The 20,086-nt window shown below is 41.0% G+C and overlaps 1 protein-coding gene across 1 annotated transcript; it reads right to left on the bottom strand.

Annotated features, from left to right (window-relative positions):
• Window positions 1-16,893: 16,893 nt before the first annotated feature.
• LOC128576930 (matrin-3-like) lies at window positions 16,894-19,673 on the bottom strand. The gene has a single exon (XM_053579047.1). The coding sequence runs from the start codon at window positions 19,414-19,416 to the stop codon at window positions 17,887-17,889; it is 1,530 nt and encodes a 509-aa protein (XP_053435022.1). The 5' UTR covers window positions 19,417-19,673; the 3' UTR covers window positions 16,894-17,886.
• Window positions 19,674-20,086: the final 413 nt, after the last annotated feature.

The following is a 20,086-nucleotide window of genomic DNA, read 5'->3' as shown; positions in this document are numbered from 1 at the left end:
CTCAGGGAAATCCACTTACACCCATAGAATTTCACAATTAGAATAGTAACATTGAAGATCACTGGTTACAGATCACCATCTGATAATGAAAACGTTTGAAATGCTGCAAGAAGTACCAAAATGTGACACAGAAACGCGTAGTGAGCACATTCTGTTGGAAAAATGCCACTGATTAATTTGCTGTACATGGGGTTGTTAGAAACCTTCCGTTTGTAAAGACCATAGCCTCTGTGAAGTGAGCAAAGTGAAGCACAGTCACACCACCGAGGCCTGCTGCCTGCTGCCTGCGTGTTGTCTGCTTTTATGAGTGGTTTCAGGCACTAGAAACGAAAGTCCCAACAAAGATGCTACTGGTGAGACTCTATGCAGTTACAGAAGGCGCCCATAGCACAGTGGTTACGGCACCAGCCACATACCCTGAGGCGGGTTCGAACCCAGCCCAGGCCTGCTAAACAACAATGACAACTGCAACAAAAAATAGCCAGGCATTGTGGGCGTTGTGGCAGGCGCCTGAAGTCCCAGCTACTTGGGAGGCTGAGGCAAGAGAATCGCTTAAGCCCAAGAGTTGGAGCTTGCTATGAGCTGTGATGCCACGGCACTCTACCCAGGGTGACATACTCTGTCTCAAAAAGAGAGAGAGAAAGAGAGAGAGAGAGATGGTCTCAGAGATTAGCCTCCACCCTGAATCTGAAGGAGCCAAGAGGAAGCAGATGTCACTGCAGCCTGGTAGAGCCAAACAGTAGAAGAGGCCCCCTGAGCTGAGACTGCCGGAGCGGTGGGAGGGCAGCCACTGCTGGAACTCAAGAGTGTGGGAGAGAGCATGGCTGCCGCCTGTGGACTGGGAAAGGTGAGTTTGCCAGGTTGGCCCTTGGCTAGAATCTGAACTTAGATGTTGGTGGCTTCCTGCCACCCTCACTGATAAGAGTCGTTAAACCGTGCAACTATACAAATAAGGCCAATTACCCTGGGCACCTGCTTTCCTTCTAGGAGTTTGGAATTTTGATATAGAAACCATGTCACATGACTGGCCTCCAATAAACACCCTGGGCACCGAGCTTCTACTGAGTTTCCCTGGGTTGAGGCATTTTACAGGAATTGCCTGTGAAGGAATCGCCACAGTTTCTCACTGAAGAAATTAAATACACCCCATGTGACTAAGAGAGGATGTGGAAGCCTGTGCCTGGTTTCCTCCAAGCATCTCCCGTGTTCCTTTTCCATTTGCTGATTTTGCTTTGTATCCTTTCACTGGGATAAATCATAATCATGGCTGCGAGTCCTCCTAGTGAATCAAACCTGGGGGTCTCGGGGACCCCTGACACAGTTGGAGAGGCGAGGAATGAGCAGGGGAATTAGCACTCCAACTTCTCTCTCCTCGTGGCGCAGGACACCCCTGGGAGCCCACGGACAATGGAATCTGGAAAGCACAAGACAGAGAGGTGACCTTCCCAGAACAGGGCAGACAGAGAGGGGTGGAATGTGGACGTGGGGGGTTGGGGGGTGAAGCAAACAGTCAGCACAGGTGCAGAGCACATCTTGCAAAGCCCTGGAGCCTACTGCATGTAACACTAAAGTGAACAGGACCCAACAATTAAATGTTCAAAAGACAAAATTTAATGTTTCAAAGATCAAAATATATCATTGAGAGGTACAATTTGATCTGAGTGTTCCATGCATTCTCTTCTTTGGTTATCAAATTTTTGTACTTTCAACTTGGAAATATTTTATTAGTGAAAAATGCTTTCAATGTCGGTAAATTATTTAAACATCACTATTGAAGAAGATTAGTAAAATGACATTCATGGAATTAATGTAGGAACTTTTTAAAGGGAAATTTTGTGCTAAACTTTCATTTTAACTAAGCCAGCGTGGGAAGCATTTGAGGGGTGATGGCAGTATTTAAAAAATATCTAACTTGCATTTTAAAAACAGTGATTGGTTTTTCCTTGAAGAGAATAAGCATTAGACCTTGTGAGCCTCGAGCACACTTAAACTGTGAACTAAAACGCTCTTGTATGCGTTTGCAAAGATAAAGTCTCATCGTTCACCTTTCAACACTTGGTAAGTAACAAAGTAGACTAAATGAAGTTCTTGGAGTCAGTATTAAATATTACTAAACCCTCAGCTAATCCAGCACCTTCCTAAATAACCAAGAGGAATTATAAGTCATGAAAGGTTTTTCTAATTGAGATGACATTCTCAGAGGGGCTCAGAAGACATTCTGAGAACACTAAGTTTGTGCTGATGATCCATCGCCCAGTGTTTCCCGGATGACTGTGCCAAAATGAGGCCTCAGAAGAGTCCAGGACAGAGGTGAAGGGTGGAGAGCAGGACATGGGGGCTGTGCCTGTCATCCGAGGGTTTCCCTGTGGTTCTCAGGCATCTCTGATGGGCATAAGGGGCAGGCAAGGGATAGCAGTGCTCAACTTGAGCATGTGCCTTTGGCTTCTGTCACCTATGACCATCCCTAACATGGATCTTTTGGCCCTTAATTACCCAGAAGGAAGATAAAGCCTGCTAAAAAGCTGGCAGGTGCATAGTCATTGGAGTCTTTATTCTAATTCCAGCCAGAATGTTTACTGTGCATTCTTGGTCACCTTTCTGAGCTTCTGTTTTTGCATCTGAAAAATGGCGATAGGAATAGCCTTCATTTTAAGTTTGTATGAACTGCTTAACATGGTTAACTCTCTCTCGCCGCTACTACGGTTGATGTTATTGGTGCACATCCCCTATAGCAGCGGTTCTCAACCGGTCTTGACCCACAGGAACTGTATTAAAGGGCTGTGGCATTAGGAAGGTTGAGAACTACTGCCCTATAGGATAATCAGAGGCCTAGAGACTTAGATGGTCTTGGCAGTCTGGGATCAGGGTTCACAATCACTGTAAAGGGTTAGTAGAGATTTTCCTGTTCTTGGCTCTTTGTAGTGCTGTCGCAATAGATCACTTTTACCCATACGGTAAAGGTAATTTTATTATGACATCCAGACATTCAGAAAAGTTGCAAATACAAAGAGCATTTTCTTAACTGAACCATTTGATGGTAAGTTGTGTCTAGGATGCCCCAGCCCCAAACACTTCAGTACTGTACCTGTAAACAAGGGCGTTCTGTGTGATTGCAAAACACCCATCAAAAGTTGACACATTAACACTGACGCCTTACTGCCATCCGAACCTCACACCGCCTTGGGTATCACCAGTAACATCCTTCACAGTCCAAGGATTTAATCCAAGATCCTGCATTGTGTTTAGTTGTCACATCTCTTTGGTCTCCCTTCTTTCTGGAACAGTTAAGGCTTGGACTTTGGCCAGGCATGATGGCTCATGCCTGACGTCCTGGCACTCTAGGAGGCCGAAGAGGGAGGATCTCTTGAGCTTATGAGTTTAAGAGCCTAAGTAAGAGCAAGACTCAGTCTCTACCAAAAATAAAAAATTAGACGGTGTCCTGGTGGGTACCGGTAATCCCAGCTACTCAGGAGGCTAAGGCAGGAGGATTGCTTGAACCCAGAAGTTTGCAGCTGCTGTGAGCTGGGCTGTTGCCAAGCACTCTAGCCTTTGCAACAGAACGAGACTCTGGTCAAAGAAAGAGAAAAGGCTTTGACTTTGGAAGCCGGGCATTTTGTAACATACCCTTTGGCTGGTTTTCTTTGCTAACTCCTCATAATTGGCACACGTTATGCATGCCTGGCAGTCTATTACAGAAGTGGGGTTGAGGTCTCATTGCTTTCTACAGGTGGCATGTGATACCAGCCTGTCCCATCACAAGTGGTGTTAAGTTGGTCACTGGGCTAAGGGTTTCCACTTATTCTACCACAGTCCTATTCTTTTTCTGTAAGTGATACATTGTAAAAAAAAAAAAAATAATAATAATAAAGTATTTGGGGATTATGATTATCTAGTTCCTCATCAAACTTGTACTCACTAACCCAAGAGTTTTAACACCTACTAATGTTTCTTGGCTAAGTTATTACCATGCTGTTGAACATTTTCATTTGTTATACATTTGTTGTTAGTACTGTATTGTAAGGAAAGCCTTTTCTCCCCACTTCCACTTGTTTGTTTTTGTTTTTACATCTGTATGAGCTCATGCTTTCCGATTTTATTCAAAGGTGTATGTATAATCCTTTACTGCCGTTATTTATTTTGATATCCAGATCACCCAGATTTAGCCTCTGAGTAAATCTGGGTATCTGGGAGCCTCTCTGAGTCAGCCTCTGTGTCCTTTCATCAAGTCCCCATCATTCCTTAAGCATTTTCTTATACTCTGCAACAAAACGTTCCAGCTTCATCTTATTTTTCTTTCTCAAAAAAGAAAAAAACTCCAAAAACCAATAAAACAAAGCAAAACAAAACAAAACAAAAAAACGAAAAACCCCAAAGTGTAGTTCTTTCTAGTGGAGAATGGTGTTTAGAAACCTAGATGGGTTGCTAAATGTGCACATTGCTATTGGAGTATCTTTTTAAAAAAACAATTTCTAAGGCCTGGCAAAACTGGCTCACATCTGTAATCCCAGCACTTTGGGAGGCTGAGACAGGAGGATCATTTGAGGCCAGGAGTTTGAGACCACCCTGGGCAACATAGCAAGACCCTATTTTATAAGATTTAAAAAAAATAGCTGGGCTTAATGATACATGCCTGTAATCCTAGCTGCTTGGAAGGCTGAGGCAGGAGCTCAGGAGTTCAAGGCTGTAGTGAGCTATGATTGCACCATTGCCCTCCAGCCTGGGTGACAGATAAAGACCCTGTCTCCAAAACAGAAAAAAAAAATTCCGAGTGGTAAAATTATAAGTAACTTTTGATTTTCATTATTTTTGTCATTAATATGTTTTGTTTTAGGTGATTTAAAATTATCTTTTAATTTTCTTTGATTTTGTTCCTGCAGCTAAACTGAAACTTTATAGATTTTCTCCTAAAAAAATGCAATGATTTTTTTCTTATAAATTAGATTCTCTGGTTTTCTGGTCAGCCTTCTTCAAGGACGTCCACTAGTCCAATATGCTTGCTCCCAGTTTGTTCCTACCAAGTGGTTGTTGAATCTGAAAATCTGAGCAGCAGACAGAACAGATGCTTCAGGAGAAAGTGTGGTCAGACAGTGGGAGAGAAGCATGCATTGCGGAGCCCCGCTCGGGCGAGGGGAGGACAACTGATAACCAACTGGATGTGCCAGGTCCCCAGTCATCGCTGGTCCCTGACCATCACCTCTTCATGCGGCTGCCATAAACAGGAAGGAATGCCGTCCCTTCACACTCACCTTCACTCCTCAGAATTGCATCTGGTCCTTTATGGGCAGATGTTACCTGAATTTACACGGAATTCATGTTTCCATGGGCCTTCTTGGTTTTTTTCACAGTAACCAAGATCAGAAGTTGAGCCCTATCAATATTACAACCTGCGCTGACTTTCTGGTTTCAAAAGCAGCTCTACTCTCTCTGCGACCCACTCAAAGTTTTTCTTTACCATCTGGAACCTGTCGAAGTTATTTCTTTGAGATCACAGCAAGACTGTTTGTCTTTCTGTCGGCTTCCATCTCTTGACCACCAGAGTTTCAAGGAATCATTATCAACATCATCAGAAAGAACGATTTCTTTGATGGTTGCGTCAACTCCAGCCTCCACCACCACAGCCAGAGGGCAGTTCTGGGGCAACAGGTTTCCGTGGCACGGCTCATAGTATCCTCCTCAGCTTGGCCTAAAACAGGGGCAGCAAAGCAAAATTTTGCAGCAATTAGCTGTTCCTTGGAGCACTGTGGGTCACCACTAGCCTCATCCCTGAAAACATAGCTCCACGTTGGGTGGGTAAGTGTGATAGCCTTCCTTGACACCTGGGTTTCATCTGAGAAAAGAATCCATTGATGTCCTTCTGAACCCCGTTCACCTGCTTCCCTCCCCTGGGCGCAGAACCAGCTGGCTCCCCACATTTTTTGGTGAAAGCTTTTTGATGCCTGCTTCCCAGCCCAGCTGAAAAATACAACTGGTAATTTTATTTGTGATTGCAGCTTTTCCTCCCTGGTGCTTCTTTCTAGCTTCTTCTCCCTCTGTAATCCGGCCCTGGGGCTACGGGAGGACTTCTCCTGGACTCTCTAAGGGCTCGTAGGCTTCTTCTGTTTTATCCTCCAATAGTTTTTTTTGCTGACATTTCCTAATGCTGGCTTGGATCTCTGGGTATTGACGACTATGTATTGTTGAGCTCATATTTGACCAAACCTAATCAGAAAATCTTTAGGTGAAAGTAGGTTATTTTGCAATAGGGAACATTTTTATTTGCTTCTGCTGGGAGTTCAGGGGTGCTGCAGAACTGGATCCACCTTGCCCCTCCCAGAGCTTGAGCTCAGATTCCTGAGCCAGAGTTTGGCCCTTCATTTGCAGAGTCTTTCTCAGATTCTTACATTTTCACACCTACTCCATTCGGGCTGCAGCTTTCCCTGTCTCCCCCTCCCTGACATTTCCCCTCTTTCCTGGATGCCTGTGCCCTGGCTGTGCCTCCTAAGTGCCTACAGGTGGTTGTGGATACACATCAGCCAAAGAGACTTTTTTAAAAATGTAAATCAGGTTTTTATTACTCTTTCCTGACCAGATACGCGCAGATGCGCCTCCAGCTCCCTGAGAACAAACCCAAACACCTTATCGCGGCGTCGCAGGCCTGCATGGTCTGGTTCTCTCCTGTTTCTTGGATTTTGTTTCTTACCACTGCAGACCTGGTCTGTAAAGGCATTCTTCCCATTCCTTCCTCAGGGATGGAATATTCCTTCCCTGAATATTCCATCTGTTTGGAATTCTCACTGTTCCAAGCGCCCATTCTCCCTGGCCAGTCTTTGCTTGTCTGGACCCTTTTTTGTCAGTAAAATCTCGGCAGCATCCCAGCACTCTGGGAGGCCCAGGCAGGCAGATCGCCTGAGCTCATGGGTTTGAGACCAGCCTGAGCCAGAGTGACAGCCCCATCTCTAAAAATAGCCAGCCACATACACTGGAGCTGGCGGGTTTGAATCCAGCCTGGGCCTGCCAAACAACAATGACAACTACAGCCAAAAAATACCCAGGTGTTGTGGCGGGTACCTGTAGTCCCATCTACTCAGGAGGCTGAGGCAAGAGAATCATTTGAGCCCAAAAGTTTGAGGTTGCTGTGAACTAGGATGCTGCCGCACTCTACTGAGGGTGACAGAATGAGACTGTCTCAAAAAACAAAACCGAAAAAGACAGACAGAAAGAAAAAAGATCTTGGCAGCAGTGATGCTGTCTCAGTCTGTCTGCCCAGCGCCATTCTACACAATTTGGCCACCCTCACCTCCAGCCCCTGCAGTTTATGTGTTTTCCTAAAAGTATTTATTACCATTTGAAAGTACTGTAATTATTTTAAGTTTTCTCTCTTTATTTTTGCCTCTTTACTATAACAAATTCTGCTGAATCCCAGTGCTACGAAGTTCTAGCACACAGTAGTCACCTGATAGATATTCATTAAATAAACAAAAGTTACAACTCAGAAACGCTGTATCAGAATCCTGGAAAAGGACATGGTCTTCTCTTAGGACACTACCAGAGACGGTAACAAGAAGAGAGATGGAGTCAGGAAAGCCGGTGGGGGAGGCGTGGTTCTTTACAGCCAGTGTTTTCAGTTCGCAATGGAGCCCCGTTGTCTTGCTCACTGACTCAGGGGCCCTGCATTCAAAGCATCCAGGGAAGATCAATTTCTGATTTTGTCTCTTAACCCAGAGTTTATCCATTTATCCACTGAACAAAGTTGAGTTGTGCTCCCATTCTACCATTAAAATATATATATATATTCCTGGAAGTTGCAAGGCTTGGGACAAACACACATACACCAAAAAGTTAAGACACTTCAAAAATAATCTCTCTTATTGAATTACATGGGCATTTTTAGTGGCAATCCGTAGTCAAAATCACTCTCTTGGCATCTAAATCAGAAATTACTTATGCATACTCTGTGTGCAGGAAATAAAAAATGAATTGTATTTTTTGGTGTAAAGTAGGAATAAGTTCAACTGCTATTTTTTGTCCAACATCAGCCCTTTGAAAGGCAAATGCTAAACTCTGAACCTTGCTGCACTGAGGCTGCAGAGAGAGCAGGCTATCCTCCTTCAGATTAATGAAAAACTACTTTCTCTCTCAGTAATGCACAGACTGAAAGCTGAAAGCACCCCTATATGTTACAAAAATTCAGAGTTTGGAAATGTCATCGTCCTGGCAGATGTGGTTAGTCTTCCAAGCATGGCCAAAATCGTCCCTCTGTGGCTTCATTTTAACTTTACCAGTATTTAATTCTTACAGGAGGCTGAGGGCTGCTTCAGCTGGTTAGGGCTGGAATTTGCCTTGGGCTTTCTTGGACTTCTCTGATGAGAACTCCAGGCAATATTTGCCTCCCCCTCCCCAAACTCTTCTCAATGTCTTGTTTTTTATTGTTTATTGTTTTGTTTTTAATTTTAAGCCTTACTGCATACTTCAGGCTAAGTAACTACATGTTATATAGTCAATTTATTTTGACTCTGAGGTTTGCATTTTCCCTGGAGCCTGACACCAAGTGTTTTACAAACCTGGCTTTGCAACCTTCTCATATTATCTGTACACATAACTCATGCTGATGCACACATATAGCCTGGGCACACTGTGTGCTGGGTGGGTGGAAAGCAATTCCAAAAGGTAAAATACCCAAAAGGTAAACTTTTTTTTTTTTTTTTATTGTTGGGGATTCATTGAGGGTACAATAAGCCAGGTTACACTGATTGCAATTGTTAGGTAAAGTCCCTCTTGCAATCATGTCTTGCCCCCATAAAGTGTGACACACACCAAGGCCCCACCCCCCTCCCTCCGTCCCTCTTTATGCTTCCCCCCCCCATAACCTTGTCATTAATTGTCCTCATATCAAAATTGAGTACATAGGATTCATGCTTCTCCATTCTTCTGATGCTTTACTAAGAATAATGTCTTCCACTTCCACCCAGGTTAATACGAAGGATGTAAAGTCTCCATTTTTTTTAATGGCTGAATAGTATTCCATGGTATACATATACCACAGCTTGTTAATCTATTCCTGGGTTGGTGGGCATTTAGGCTGTTTCCACATTTTGGCAATGGTAAATTGAGCTGCAATAAACAGTCTAGTACAAGTGTCCTTATGATAAAAGGATTTTTTTCCTTCTGGGTAGATGCCCAGTAATGGGATTTCAGGATCAAATGGGAGGTCTAGCTTGAGTGCTTTGAGGTTTCTCCATACTTCCTTCCAGAAAGGTTGTACTAGTTTGCAGTCCCACCAGCAGTCTCAAAGTGTTCCCTTCTCTCCACATCCACGCCAACATCTGCAGTTTTGAGATTTTGTGATGTGGGCCATTCTCACTGGGGTTAGATGATATCTCAGGGTTGTTTTGATTTGCATTTCTCTAATATATGGAGATGATGAACATTTTTTCATGTGTTTGTTAGCCATTCGTCTCTCATCTTTAGAGAAAGTTCTATTCATGTCTCTTGCCCATTGATCTATGGGATTGTTGGCTTTTTTCATGTGGATTAATTTGAGTTCTCTATAGATCCTAGTTATCAAGCTTTTGTCTGATTGAAAATATGCAAATATCCTTTCCCATTGTGTAGGTTGTCTCTTTGCTTTGGTTATTGTCTCCTTAGCTGTACAGAAGCTTTTCAGTTTAATGAAGTCCCATTTGTTTATTTTTGTTGTTGTTGCAATTGCCATGGCAGTCTTCTTCATGAAGTCTTTCCCCAGGCCAATATCTTCCAGTGTTTTTCCTATGCTTTCTTGGAGGATTTTTATTGTTTCATGCCTTAAATTTAAGTCCTTTATCCATCTTGAATCAATTCTTGTGAGTGGGGAATGGTGTGGGTCCAGTTTCAGTCTTTTACATGTAGACATCCAGTTCTCCCAACACCATTTATTGAATAGAGAGTCTCTCCCCCAAGGTATGTTCTTGTTTGGTTTATCGAAGATTAGGTGGTTGTAAGATGTTAGTTTCATTTCTTGGTTTTCAATTCGATTCCAAGTGTCTACGTCTCTGTTTTTGTGCCAGTACCATGCTGTCCTGAGCACTATGGCTTTGTAGTACAGACTAAAATCTGGTATGCTGATGCCCCCAGCTTTATTTTTGTTACTAAGAACTGCCTTAGCTATACGGGGTTTTTTCCGGTTCCATACAAAATGCAGAATCATTTTTTCCAAATCTTGAAAGTACGATGTTGGTATTTTGATAGGAATGGCATTGAATAGGTAGATTGCTTTGGGAAGTATAGACATTTTAACAATGTTGATTCTTCCCGTCCATGAGCATGGTATGTTCTTCCATTTGTTAATATCCTCTGCTATTTCCTTTCTGAGGATTTCATAGTTTTCTTTATAGAGGTCCTTCACCTCCTTCGTTAGGTTTATTCCTAGGTATTTCATTTTTTTTGAAACTATGGTGAAGGGAGTTGTGTCCTTAATTAGCTTCTCATCTTGACTGTTATTGGTGTATACAAAGGCTACTGACTTGTGGACGTTGATTTTATATCCTGAAACATTACTGTATTTTTTGATGACTTCTAGGAGTCTTGTGGTTGAGTCTTTGGGGTTCTCTAAGTATAAGATCATGTCGTCAGCAAAGAGGGAGAGCACCTCCTCTGCTCCCATTTGGATTCCCTTTATTTCCTTGTGTTGCCAAATTGTATTGGCTAGAACTTCCAGCACTATGTTGAATAGTAAAGGTGACAGAGGACAACCTTGTCTGGTTCCAGTTCTAAGAGGAAAAGCTTTCAGTTTTACTCCATTCAGTAAAATATTGGCTGTGGGTTTGTCATAGATAGCTTCAATCAGTTTTAGAAATGTGCCACCTATGCCTATACTCTTCAGTGTTCTAATTAGAAAAGGATGCTGGATTTTATCAAATGCTTTTTCTGCATCTATTGAGAGGCTCATGTGATCTTTATTTTTGCCTCTGTTAATATGGTGGATAACATTTATGGATTTGTGTATGTTAAACCAGCCTTGCATCACTGAGATGAAGCCTACTTGATCATGATGAATGACTTTTTTGATGATAAGCTGTAATCTATTGGCTAGGATTTTGTTGAGAAGTTTTGCATCTATATTCATGAGTGAGATTGGTCAGAAATTCTCCTTTTTGTTTGGGTCTTTTCCTGGTTTTGGTATCAGGGTGATGTTTGCTTCATAGAATGTGTTGGGGAAGATTCCTTCTTCCTCAATTTTTTGGAATAATTTCTGCAGTACAGGAATAAGCTCTTCCTTGAAGGTTTGATAGAATTCTGGAGTGAAGCCATCTGGACCAGGGCATTTTTTGGTTGGAAGCTTTTTTATTGTTTCTTTGATCTCAGTGCTTGAAATTGGTCTGTTCAGGAGGTCTATTTCTTCCAGGCTGAGTCTAGGGAGAGGGTGTGATTCCAAATATTGATCCATTTCCTTCACATTGTCAAATTTCTGGGCATAGAGTTTCTGGTAGTATTCAGAGATGATCTCTTGTATCTCTGTGGGATCAGTTGTTATTTCCCCTTTATCATTTCTGATTGAGGTTACTAGAGATTTTACTTTTCTATTTCTAGTTAGTCTGGCCAATGGTTTATCCATTTTATTTATTTTTTCAAAAAACCAACTCCTTGTTTCATTAATTTTCTGAATGATTCTTTTGTTTTCAATTTCATTGATCTCTGATTTGATTTTGGATATTTCTTTTCTTCTACTGAGTTTAGGCTTAGATTGTTCTTCTTTTTCCAATTCCATAAGATCTCTTGTGAGATTGTTGATGTGCTCTCTTTCTGTTTTTCGAATGTAGGCATCTAAAGTGAGGAATTTTCCTCTCAAAACTGCTTTTGCAGTATCCCACAGGTTTTGATAGCTTGTGTCTTCATTGTTGTTATGCTCAAGGAAGTTAATGATTTCCTGTTTTATTTCTTCCTTCACCCATCTGTTATTCAACAGAAGATTGTTTAATTTCCATGCCTTTGGGTGGGGTCGAGCATTTTTGTTAGAGTTGAGTTCCACCTTTAGTGCCTTATGGTCTGAGAAGATACAAGGTAAAATTTCAATTCTTTTGATTCTGTTGATATTTGTTTTGTGTCCCAGGATATGATCAATTTTGGAGAATGTTCCATGGGTGATGAGAAGAATGTATATTCTTTATCTTTGGGATGGAGTGTTCTATATGCGTCTATCAAGCACAGTTGTTCTAGGGTCTCATTTAAATCTCTTACATCTTTGTTTAATTTCTGTTTAGAGGATCTGTGCAGCTCTGTAAGAGGAGTGTTAAAGTCCCCTGTGATGATGGTATTATCAGATATCATATTGCTCAGACTGAGTAAGGTTTGTTTCAAGAATCTGGGAGCATTTAAATTGGGTGCATAAATGTTTAGAATTGAAATGTCTTCTTGTTGTATTTTTCCCTTGACCAATATAAAGTGACCATCTTTGTCTTTTTTGACTTTAGTTGCTTTAAATTCACATGTATCTGAAAATAAGATTGCAACTCCTCTTTTCTTCTGAATTCCATTTGCCTGAAAAATTGTCTTCCAACCCTTGACTCGGAGCTTTAATTTGTCTTTTGAAGCCAGGTGTGTTTCTTACAGACAGCAAATGGATGGCTTGTGTTTTTTAATCCAGTCAACCAATCTATGTCTCTTCAGTGGAGAATTCAAGCCATTAACATTTATTGAGATAATTGATAAGTGTGGTAGTATTCTATTCGTCTTATTTTGTGAGAGTCTATTGCTTAGTTTTATCTTTTGCATCAGTGTGGAGGTTAGGTTCTGTCCTTTAATTTCTGAGTTCTTACTTTGCTGCTGATCCATTGTGGTGGTCAGTGTGCAGAACAGGTTGAAGTATTTCCTGTAGAGCTGGTCTTGTTGTGATGAATTTCCTCAACATTTGAATATCCGTAAATGATTTGATTTCTCCATCAATTTTGAAGCTTAGCTTAGCAAGGTACATAATTCTGGGCTGGAAATTGTTCTGTTTAAGTAGATTAAAGGTAGATGACCATTGTCTTCTTGCTTGGAAAGTTTCATTAGAGAAGTCTGCGATCACTCTGATGGATTTGCCCCCCTGTAGGTCAACTGGTACTTACTCCTGGCAGCTTGCAGAATCTTTTCTTTTGTCTTGACTTTGGACAGGTTCATCACAATGTGTCTTGGAGAAGGTCGGTTAGAGTTGAGGCAACCTGGGGTCCAATATCCCTCTGAAAGCAGTGTGTCAGAATCTTTGGTGATATTTGGGAAATTTTCTTGTATAATATTCTCTAGTATGGCTTCCATTCCTCTGGGGCATTCTTCTTCCCCTTCTGGAATTCCTATAACTCGTATGTTGGAACGCTTCATAAAGTCCCATAATTCTGACAGTGAACATTGTGCTTTCTCTCTCTTCTTTTCTGCCTCTTTTACTATCTGAGTTATCTCAAGAACTTTGTCTTCTACCTCTGAAATTCTTTCTTCTGCATGGTCTAACCTGTTGCTGATACTTTCCATTGCATCTTTAAGTTCCCTAATTGACTGTTTCAGTTCCTTCAGCTCTGCTATATCCTTTTTATATTCTTCATATCGTTCATCTCTTATTTGATTCTGTTTTTGGATTTCCTTTTGGTTATTTTCCACTTTATTAGCAGTTTCCTTCATTGTTTCCATCATTTCTTTCATTGTTTTCAACATGTGTATTCTAAATTCCCTTTCTGTCATTCCTAACATTGCTGTATAGGTGGAATCCTCTGCAGTAGCTACCTCATGGTCCCTTGGCGGGGTTGTTCTGGACTGGTTCTTCATGTTGCCTGGAGTTTTTTGCTGATTCTTCCTCATGAGTGATTTCTTTTATCTGTTTCCTTGCCCTAATTTTCCTTTCACTTCCTCTTGCTCTTTAAGTTCTCGTGCCTGTGGACTAAGGGTTACAGGACCAGAAGGGTGAGAAGGTTGAAGAGCAAAAAAGGGATGAAAGAAAGGAGGACCGAGTGATAAGAAAAACAAAGAAAAATAGAGAAAGGAGAGGGGTGGGTAAAAGGAATATTGACAAAAAGAAGAGAGGCACAGAAAGAGGAAGACAGAGCAGTATAGGTGTACAGTAGGGTACTTTGACACAACCTTAAAAAAAACCCACCTTCTGTGGGTGCCCAGTTGGGTTGTTCCCTTGAGGTCAGCAGCTCTTTGCTAACCTGATCAGACACAGTACCCCACCTCCACCAAGTAGAGAGGAAAGACAAAAATGCTGTAAATCAAACCAAAACAAGAAAATAGAAAACTTCACGGGATAAAATTGGGTGGAAAACCAAATAATAGCAGTAGAAACACTGGCAAAAATGAAGTTCTAATTATTGAAATAGGCAGCAATGGGAAATTATAATTAAACTAGAAAAATTGAGAAAGAAAAAGGATCTGTATGGAAAAGGTTGAATTTAAAAAACAAAACAACAATCAACAACATCAAAATAAACAAAAAAAAAACCACAACCAAAAACAAAGCAGTATGTATATGTTATTGAATATTGTCTGGGCAACACGTGGTCTTCTGGGGTATGAGATGTTAATCACAGTTCTGATACGACTGGAGGCTGCTGATTTCTCAAACCCCAGCAGGTAGACACCCTAAATCTCTCTTCAGCCCACTTAAAAGGCACTTTGAACTTGTTCACTTGCTGAGCAGAAGCTTTCCCAGGAAAGTGCTTGTCACTGGAATTACTGCTGAAGTGGCTATCCACTTACCCAGTGTGCCAAAACTGGTCTCACTCTGCCCCTGAGGGTTAGTGCTGCAAGGCGGCTCAGACCCCGCCCTTAGGCTACTTGGTCACTGGGTTACCAGCTCCCACCCAATTCTAGCTCTGTGACCATGAGGGCGGAGCTTGCCAGGGAAGATCGCTCACAATGGCTCCCTGTGACCCACTGCCAAACACTATTAGCTCCGTCTGGCTCAGCGGCTCAGACTGGGGCCCTAGACAATGGCCAAAGTTCTCCGCACTCCCGCTCAGGCTCTCCCCAAGGCAGTTCAACTGAGTGCCAAGTCCAAAGACACCAAAACAGTTCACAGGTAAGGTCTTTCTGGTTTGCAGTCACGCTGCTACTGAACTTACAGTTGCAGGCGGGTTTAGACAGATTGAACACACGTGACCACTTGCCGTTTTTCCACTGTTTTAGTCCTCCTCTTGGGGTCCAGAAGTCTCTCGCTGACTCCCTGTAGCCTCGCAGGGGTGATGATAGGCAGATCCCACCAGCCAGAGATGAGATGCCTGGAGTCCTATCTCCCCAGACTCACGGTGCCCAGATGCAAGGAAGCTGTTACTCGGCTGCCATCTTGCTCCGCCTCCCAAAAGGTAAACTTTTAAAACGATTTACTAAAGTCTAATTCTCTTACATTTATTGGCTTTACTCAATTCGCCCCAAAAGCAGGATCAGCAATTGTTGTTAGTCACCGTGATTTTTTTAAAAAAAGGCAGCAATAGCAATATTTTTGTTTTTAAGTAAAAAACATGGTCTGTTGACACTCTGGAAGTTAGATTTTTCTCTTTGACGGGTTTTGGGAAAGTCATACACACAAAAGAGATAAAGACGTTTCACTTATTCCTGAGTGGTAAAATGATACTCTCACAGCCTCTGTTGGTGAATAAGAGCCTCATCAATTTTTATTATATACAAGTTTTATATAATAAAAAATTTATCTGGCTGTTATTTTGGGTTCTTGGCATAGAGCTTCTAAAACCCTTAGAATTTCTGAGTGATAGAACTTTGTTATTCATGAGCCTCTTGGCTCACTCTTGAGTTTATGCTAATAGGTAGCTTATGGGGCTCCCCCTATTAGCTTCAGGAATGGGGACCGTCCACCTGAAAGACCAACCAGGTGATGAGAGGGTTGGGATTTTGGCACAGCCTATAGAATCCTAGAATTAGATATATTCATTAGAAAAGAAAAAGGATTGAGGACTAAGGAGTTGCATGTTCAACTCAGGAAATTATTTTTTAAGGAGTTCACCAGAAGCAGGTAAGAAAATAAGAAAGAAATAAAGATACTGACAAATGAGAAAATCGAACATAAGTGAGAATTAAAAGCAAAAGCTCATTTTTGAAAAGAAAGTCTATAAACTCTGGGAAGTTTGGTGAAGGAGAAATAAAGAAAAAACAAAGAAGAAAAGGCAAGGAAGAAGGAAGGGAAAAAGACAAGTGCAGCTGTACTGAAGATTAAAATCATAACTAAACGAAAGGAGCTACTTCGTGCCAATAAATCTGAAAACAGACAAAATGATCATTTTTCTAGGAAAAAATCTGATATTTGGTATTAAATAAAATAATATTTGGTTTCATTTCACTCAAGCATAAATTTAAAGCCTGAAGATACCTTCAAACATATAAGCAGAATGATAAAAGTTATGGTGTAAAAAATAACCACAAGAAATTAAATCAGTAGGCAGAGATTAGATGAAGTGACATTTACTGAATTTCCCAGGGAGAGATAACCTCTTATCTTATGATGAAGGAGAGAACCAGACAAAGATAAGGCAAGGAAAGAAAACAGGCCGATCTCACTTGTGCACAGAAACAAACACCCTAAAAAAAAAAAAAAGAAAAGTACAAAACAAAATGTTTCCATATGTAATCCATCATGCATCAGAACTCTTCATCCAAGGGTTGCAATGCTATTAACATTGGGAAATATGCTAATGTAATTAATAGTGTCACAGAATAAAAAGGAAAAAGCATGGGATCCTAAAAAGGTGCAGGGGAGAAGAGGCACCTGATGGAATTCTACACTTACTCATTTTGAAATATATTGTCAGCCTTATCATAGAATGGGACTTCAGTAACTAGGTGAATATTATCTCCAGAAAAGCCTCAGCAAACACCAACGTTTAGCAGGCATAGAATGGAAACACTCCCTTTATTTTTATTTATTTTTTTTTTTTTAACATTCCAAATATGTAACCAATGAACATGGCCTGTGTTTTTTTTATTGATATTCACTTCAGTAACTTGAATCCACAGATATAAGCAGTATATAACCAGAAAGTCACAAGTAAACACAGATTATACATGCAAATTTCTGTTCACGAAGGTAACATGTGCAGGTACATGAATCAGAAGCGTGCATCTAGAATTATGGCCAAACTGTCTTTAAAATGCAGAAATGTAAATTACATCTTGAAAGTATGAAGAGATGATCTACACACTTCAAAAATCAAATGTTGCTTATACCAGAGATGTATGACAGCTACAGGATTCAAGTGACAAGCAGTAAGATCTCAGAAAATTAATACTGGTCAGAGAGAACAAGAATATTTTTACATTTCACTGAAAATACATAGAACTACTAGAATACGAAATCTAGCAGGAACTCAGGGAAATAATTACAAAATCTAAAGCCAATTACTCAATACCTAAACAACAGCATGACATTAAAAGAAAACTGCACCTGCATTTGAATTGCCAATCTCACATTAATTCTCCAAAAATGAAATGCAAACAAAGAAGCTTCAAAACTCCAACTGAAAAGTCTGCAAGGCTCAGATTAATATGTGGAATGTTTCAGATGAAAGTAATAAAAATACAACTGGTTTTGTTCTTTATTGAATGGAATCAAACGTTAACATTTCTTTGAAGCTTGGAACTACTAAATTTCATTTTTCTGAATGTTCTACTTTATCTTTTTCTTAGTGGTGCAAGTTGTCTTAAATAGCTTACGAAGTCAGTTTCTACAAGTATTTCTGTTGCCATTCTGATAAAAGAAAAACTATTCTTCATTAACTTAACCGCGTATGTACTTTCTTGCTATAACATTTAACACATGAACAGACTAGTATTTCTCCACTAAAACAAAAGAGTACAATAGTCATCTTCTAACATCAGTATTGTATTTAAAAAAGGTTAACATTAAAAACAAAGAACCATTATTTTCTTTGAAATCGTTAACTCTTCTTGGACATCTTATGTTTCCTTCTTTTGTCTGCGTTCCTCTGCCAATTTATTCAGAAATTTCTTTAATTTCTGATAATGAGGAAGGCTGCTGCAATGAGTATTCTTTGCAACTTCTTCATTTGTATAAAAGAGTGAACACAGCTTACAGTAAAACCCTGTTTTAGGTATCACATAGTCTATACCAACAGGAACATTGGGCTGATATGGTCCAATTCTATACTCATCTGGGATTGTATAGTCCTCCTTGTTTTCATCACTTTGTCCATCTGCATCTTCACTTGTATCTTTGTTGGGATCATCAGCATTCTCAGCAGATTCTGCACCTGGTTCTGTATTTTCCTCATTTTTAATTCCATTTTCCAACGCTGCTTCATTTTCTTGATCAAGTTCCTCGATCTTGTCCACCTTTTTAAGCTTTTTCTTTGCTGCTGCTGAAGCACTCGCATCTTTTTTCACAGCTTTATCTGAAGGCTCCTTTTTCCCATCAGAAGCCACATCACCTAAATTAGCAAGATCAGTCTCATCTCCCACTGAACTGCCCCTTTCTAACAATGCAGCTGCTTCTTCTTCATCCACAAGTAGCTCATCTTCAGATTCGAGAAGCATATTGGGTTCCTGTTCTGTCTGGTCATCCGTTGTATCTTTCTCACCATCTTCACCTGACTTTTCTTCTTGTTCTTTACCTTCATTTGTACCTTCAGTCTTCTGGGAACCATCAGTTTTAGATTTCTTATCACTTGGAGATTCTTTGCCATCTGGAGAATAAGACCTTTTTCGGGATTTATCTTTTTTCAGTAAGTCAATGCCTCTGTTGGGAATCCTCAGCACCAGTTTTTTGTATTTCTCAGAAAGGTCAACCTTTACACATCTCCCCTGAAACCAAAGGGCTTTTTTCAAACAATGGTCAACCATTGCCATTGCATCTTCTCTCGTCTCCATCTCAATGAAGGCCTGACTCTTCATCCTCATTAATATGTAGTTTTTTATTTTTCCATAGGGCTCGGCAAGCTTTAGAACAGCACTATCAGAATAGCCAGAATGGGGTAAATTGCTGAGATGTATCACACGTCCAAGCTCTTGCTTTTGATCAAACTTCTGATCTGGTTTCCCCTCAGGCTTCTTTATTCTTTTATACTTCTGGGATAAATGGACTCTCACTGGCTTGCCAAATACTAATGCTGGCGTGGTTGTATAATAATCCACTGCAGCCTGAGCATCCTCTGTAGTTGCCATTTCAATAAAAGCCTCATTAATTTTATTTAGAATCAGATGATTTGAAATGACTCCAAACGGTTCCACAAGCTGTAATAGTTGGTATCTCAAGTTTTTCCCTCGTTGAAAATCCATGATGTGAACAACTCGGCTAGTTTCCACTCTGCCTTTCTGCATGTGTCTAGGTCCTTGCAGGTTCCCATTTCCAGCACCCAGATTTCCTCTTGGTCCAACTGCTGGTCCCCCAAGATGAAATGAGGGAGGTGGAGGTCCCAGAATTCCTGGTGCTGGGTTTGTGGACTGCTGCAACATGAAGGGATCACCCATTGTGTGTCCTGTATCATTGTCAGGATTCCATTCTGGGTAGATTTCAAGAAGAAGCTGGCATCGACGACTGTGACTTGCTCCATTGATATGTTGACTCCACTCCTGTGTGGTGTCACAGTGCTGTCAGAGATCTGAGGTCCTGATGGAGGCAGGTTTTTCAGGTGAAGACATCTGAATACTGCAGACTACGTGCCTGCCACTATTTTCTTACTTTCAAGTCATCCCGCGCACGTGTTCGGAGCTCTGCAAAGCGCACCAAGCCCCGGAAACACTCCCTTTAAAGTCAGGCCTGCGGTGTGGCTGACTTGACCTCAGTCCTGGTCAGCATTAGTCCCCCACCAGGGCAATAAAGTGAGAGGGAAAGGACAAATGTAACATTTGGGAAGAAGAACAAGAAGCAAAACCATCCTTTGCAAATGATAGCATTGTCAATGTAGAAAGTGCTGGAGGACGGAGAGACAGACGTGTGACCAAGAGTGGCCTTTTAGTACATGAACATTGATGCAAGTCAACAGGAAAAACACAATGCAGTAGAAAGAACGGGCAGGAGAAGGGGGGAATTCACCCAAAAGAAAGCAGAGAGGGGCAATAAATGAGTGAGCGAGGCTGAGTCTTACTAAAAATCGGGAAATACAAATAATAAATGAAATATTTATTTTCTATCACATCC

The sequence above is a fragment of the Nycticebus coucang genome, chromosome 2 (genome assembly GCF_027406575.1).
Source record: "Nycticebus coucang isolate mNycCou1 chromosome 2, mNycCou1.pri, whole genome shotgun sequence".
NCBI lineage: Eukaryota > Metazoa > Chordata > Mammalia > Primates > Lorisidae > Nycticebus > Nycticebus coucang.
Note: the sequence above shows the minus strand (reverse complement) of the source record. Positions and strands in the feature narration are given on the sequence as shown.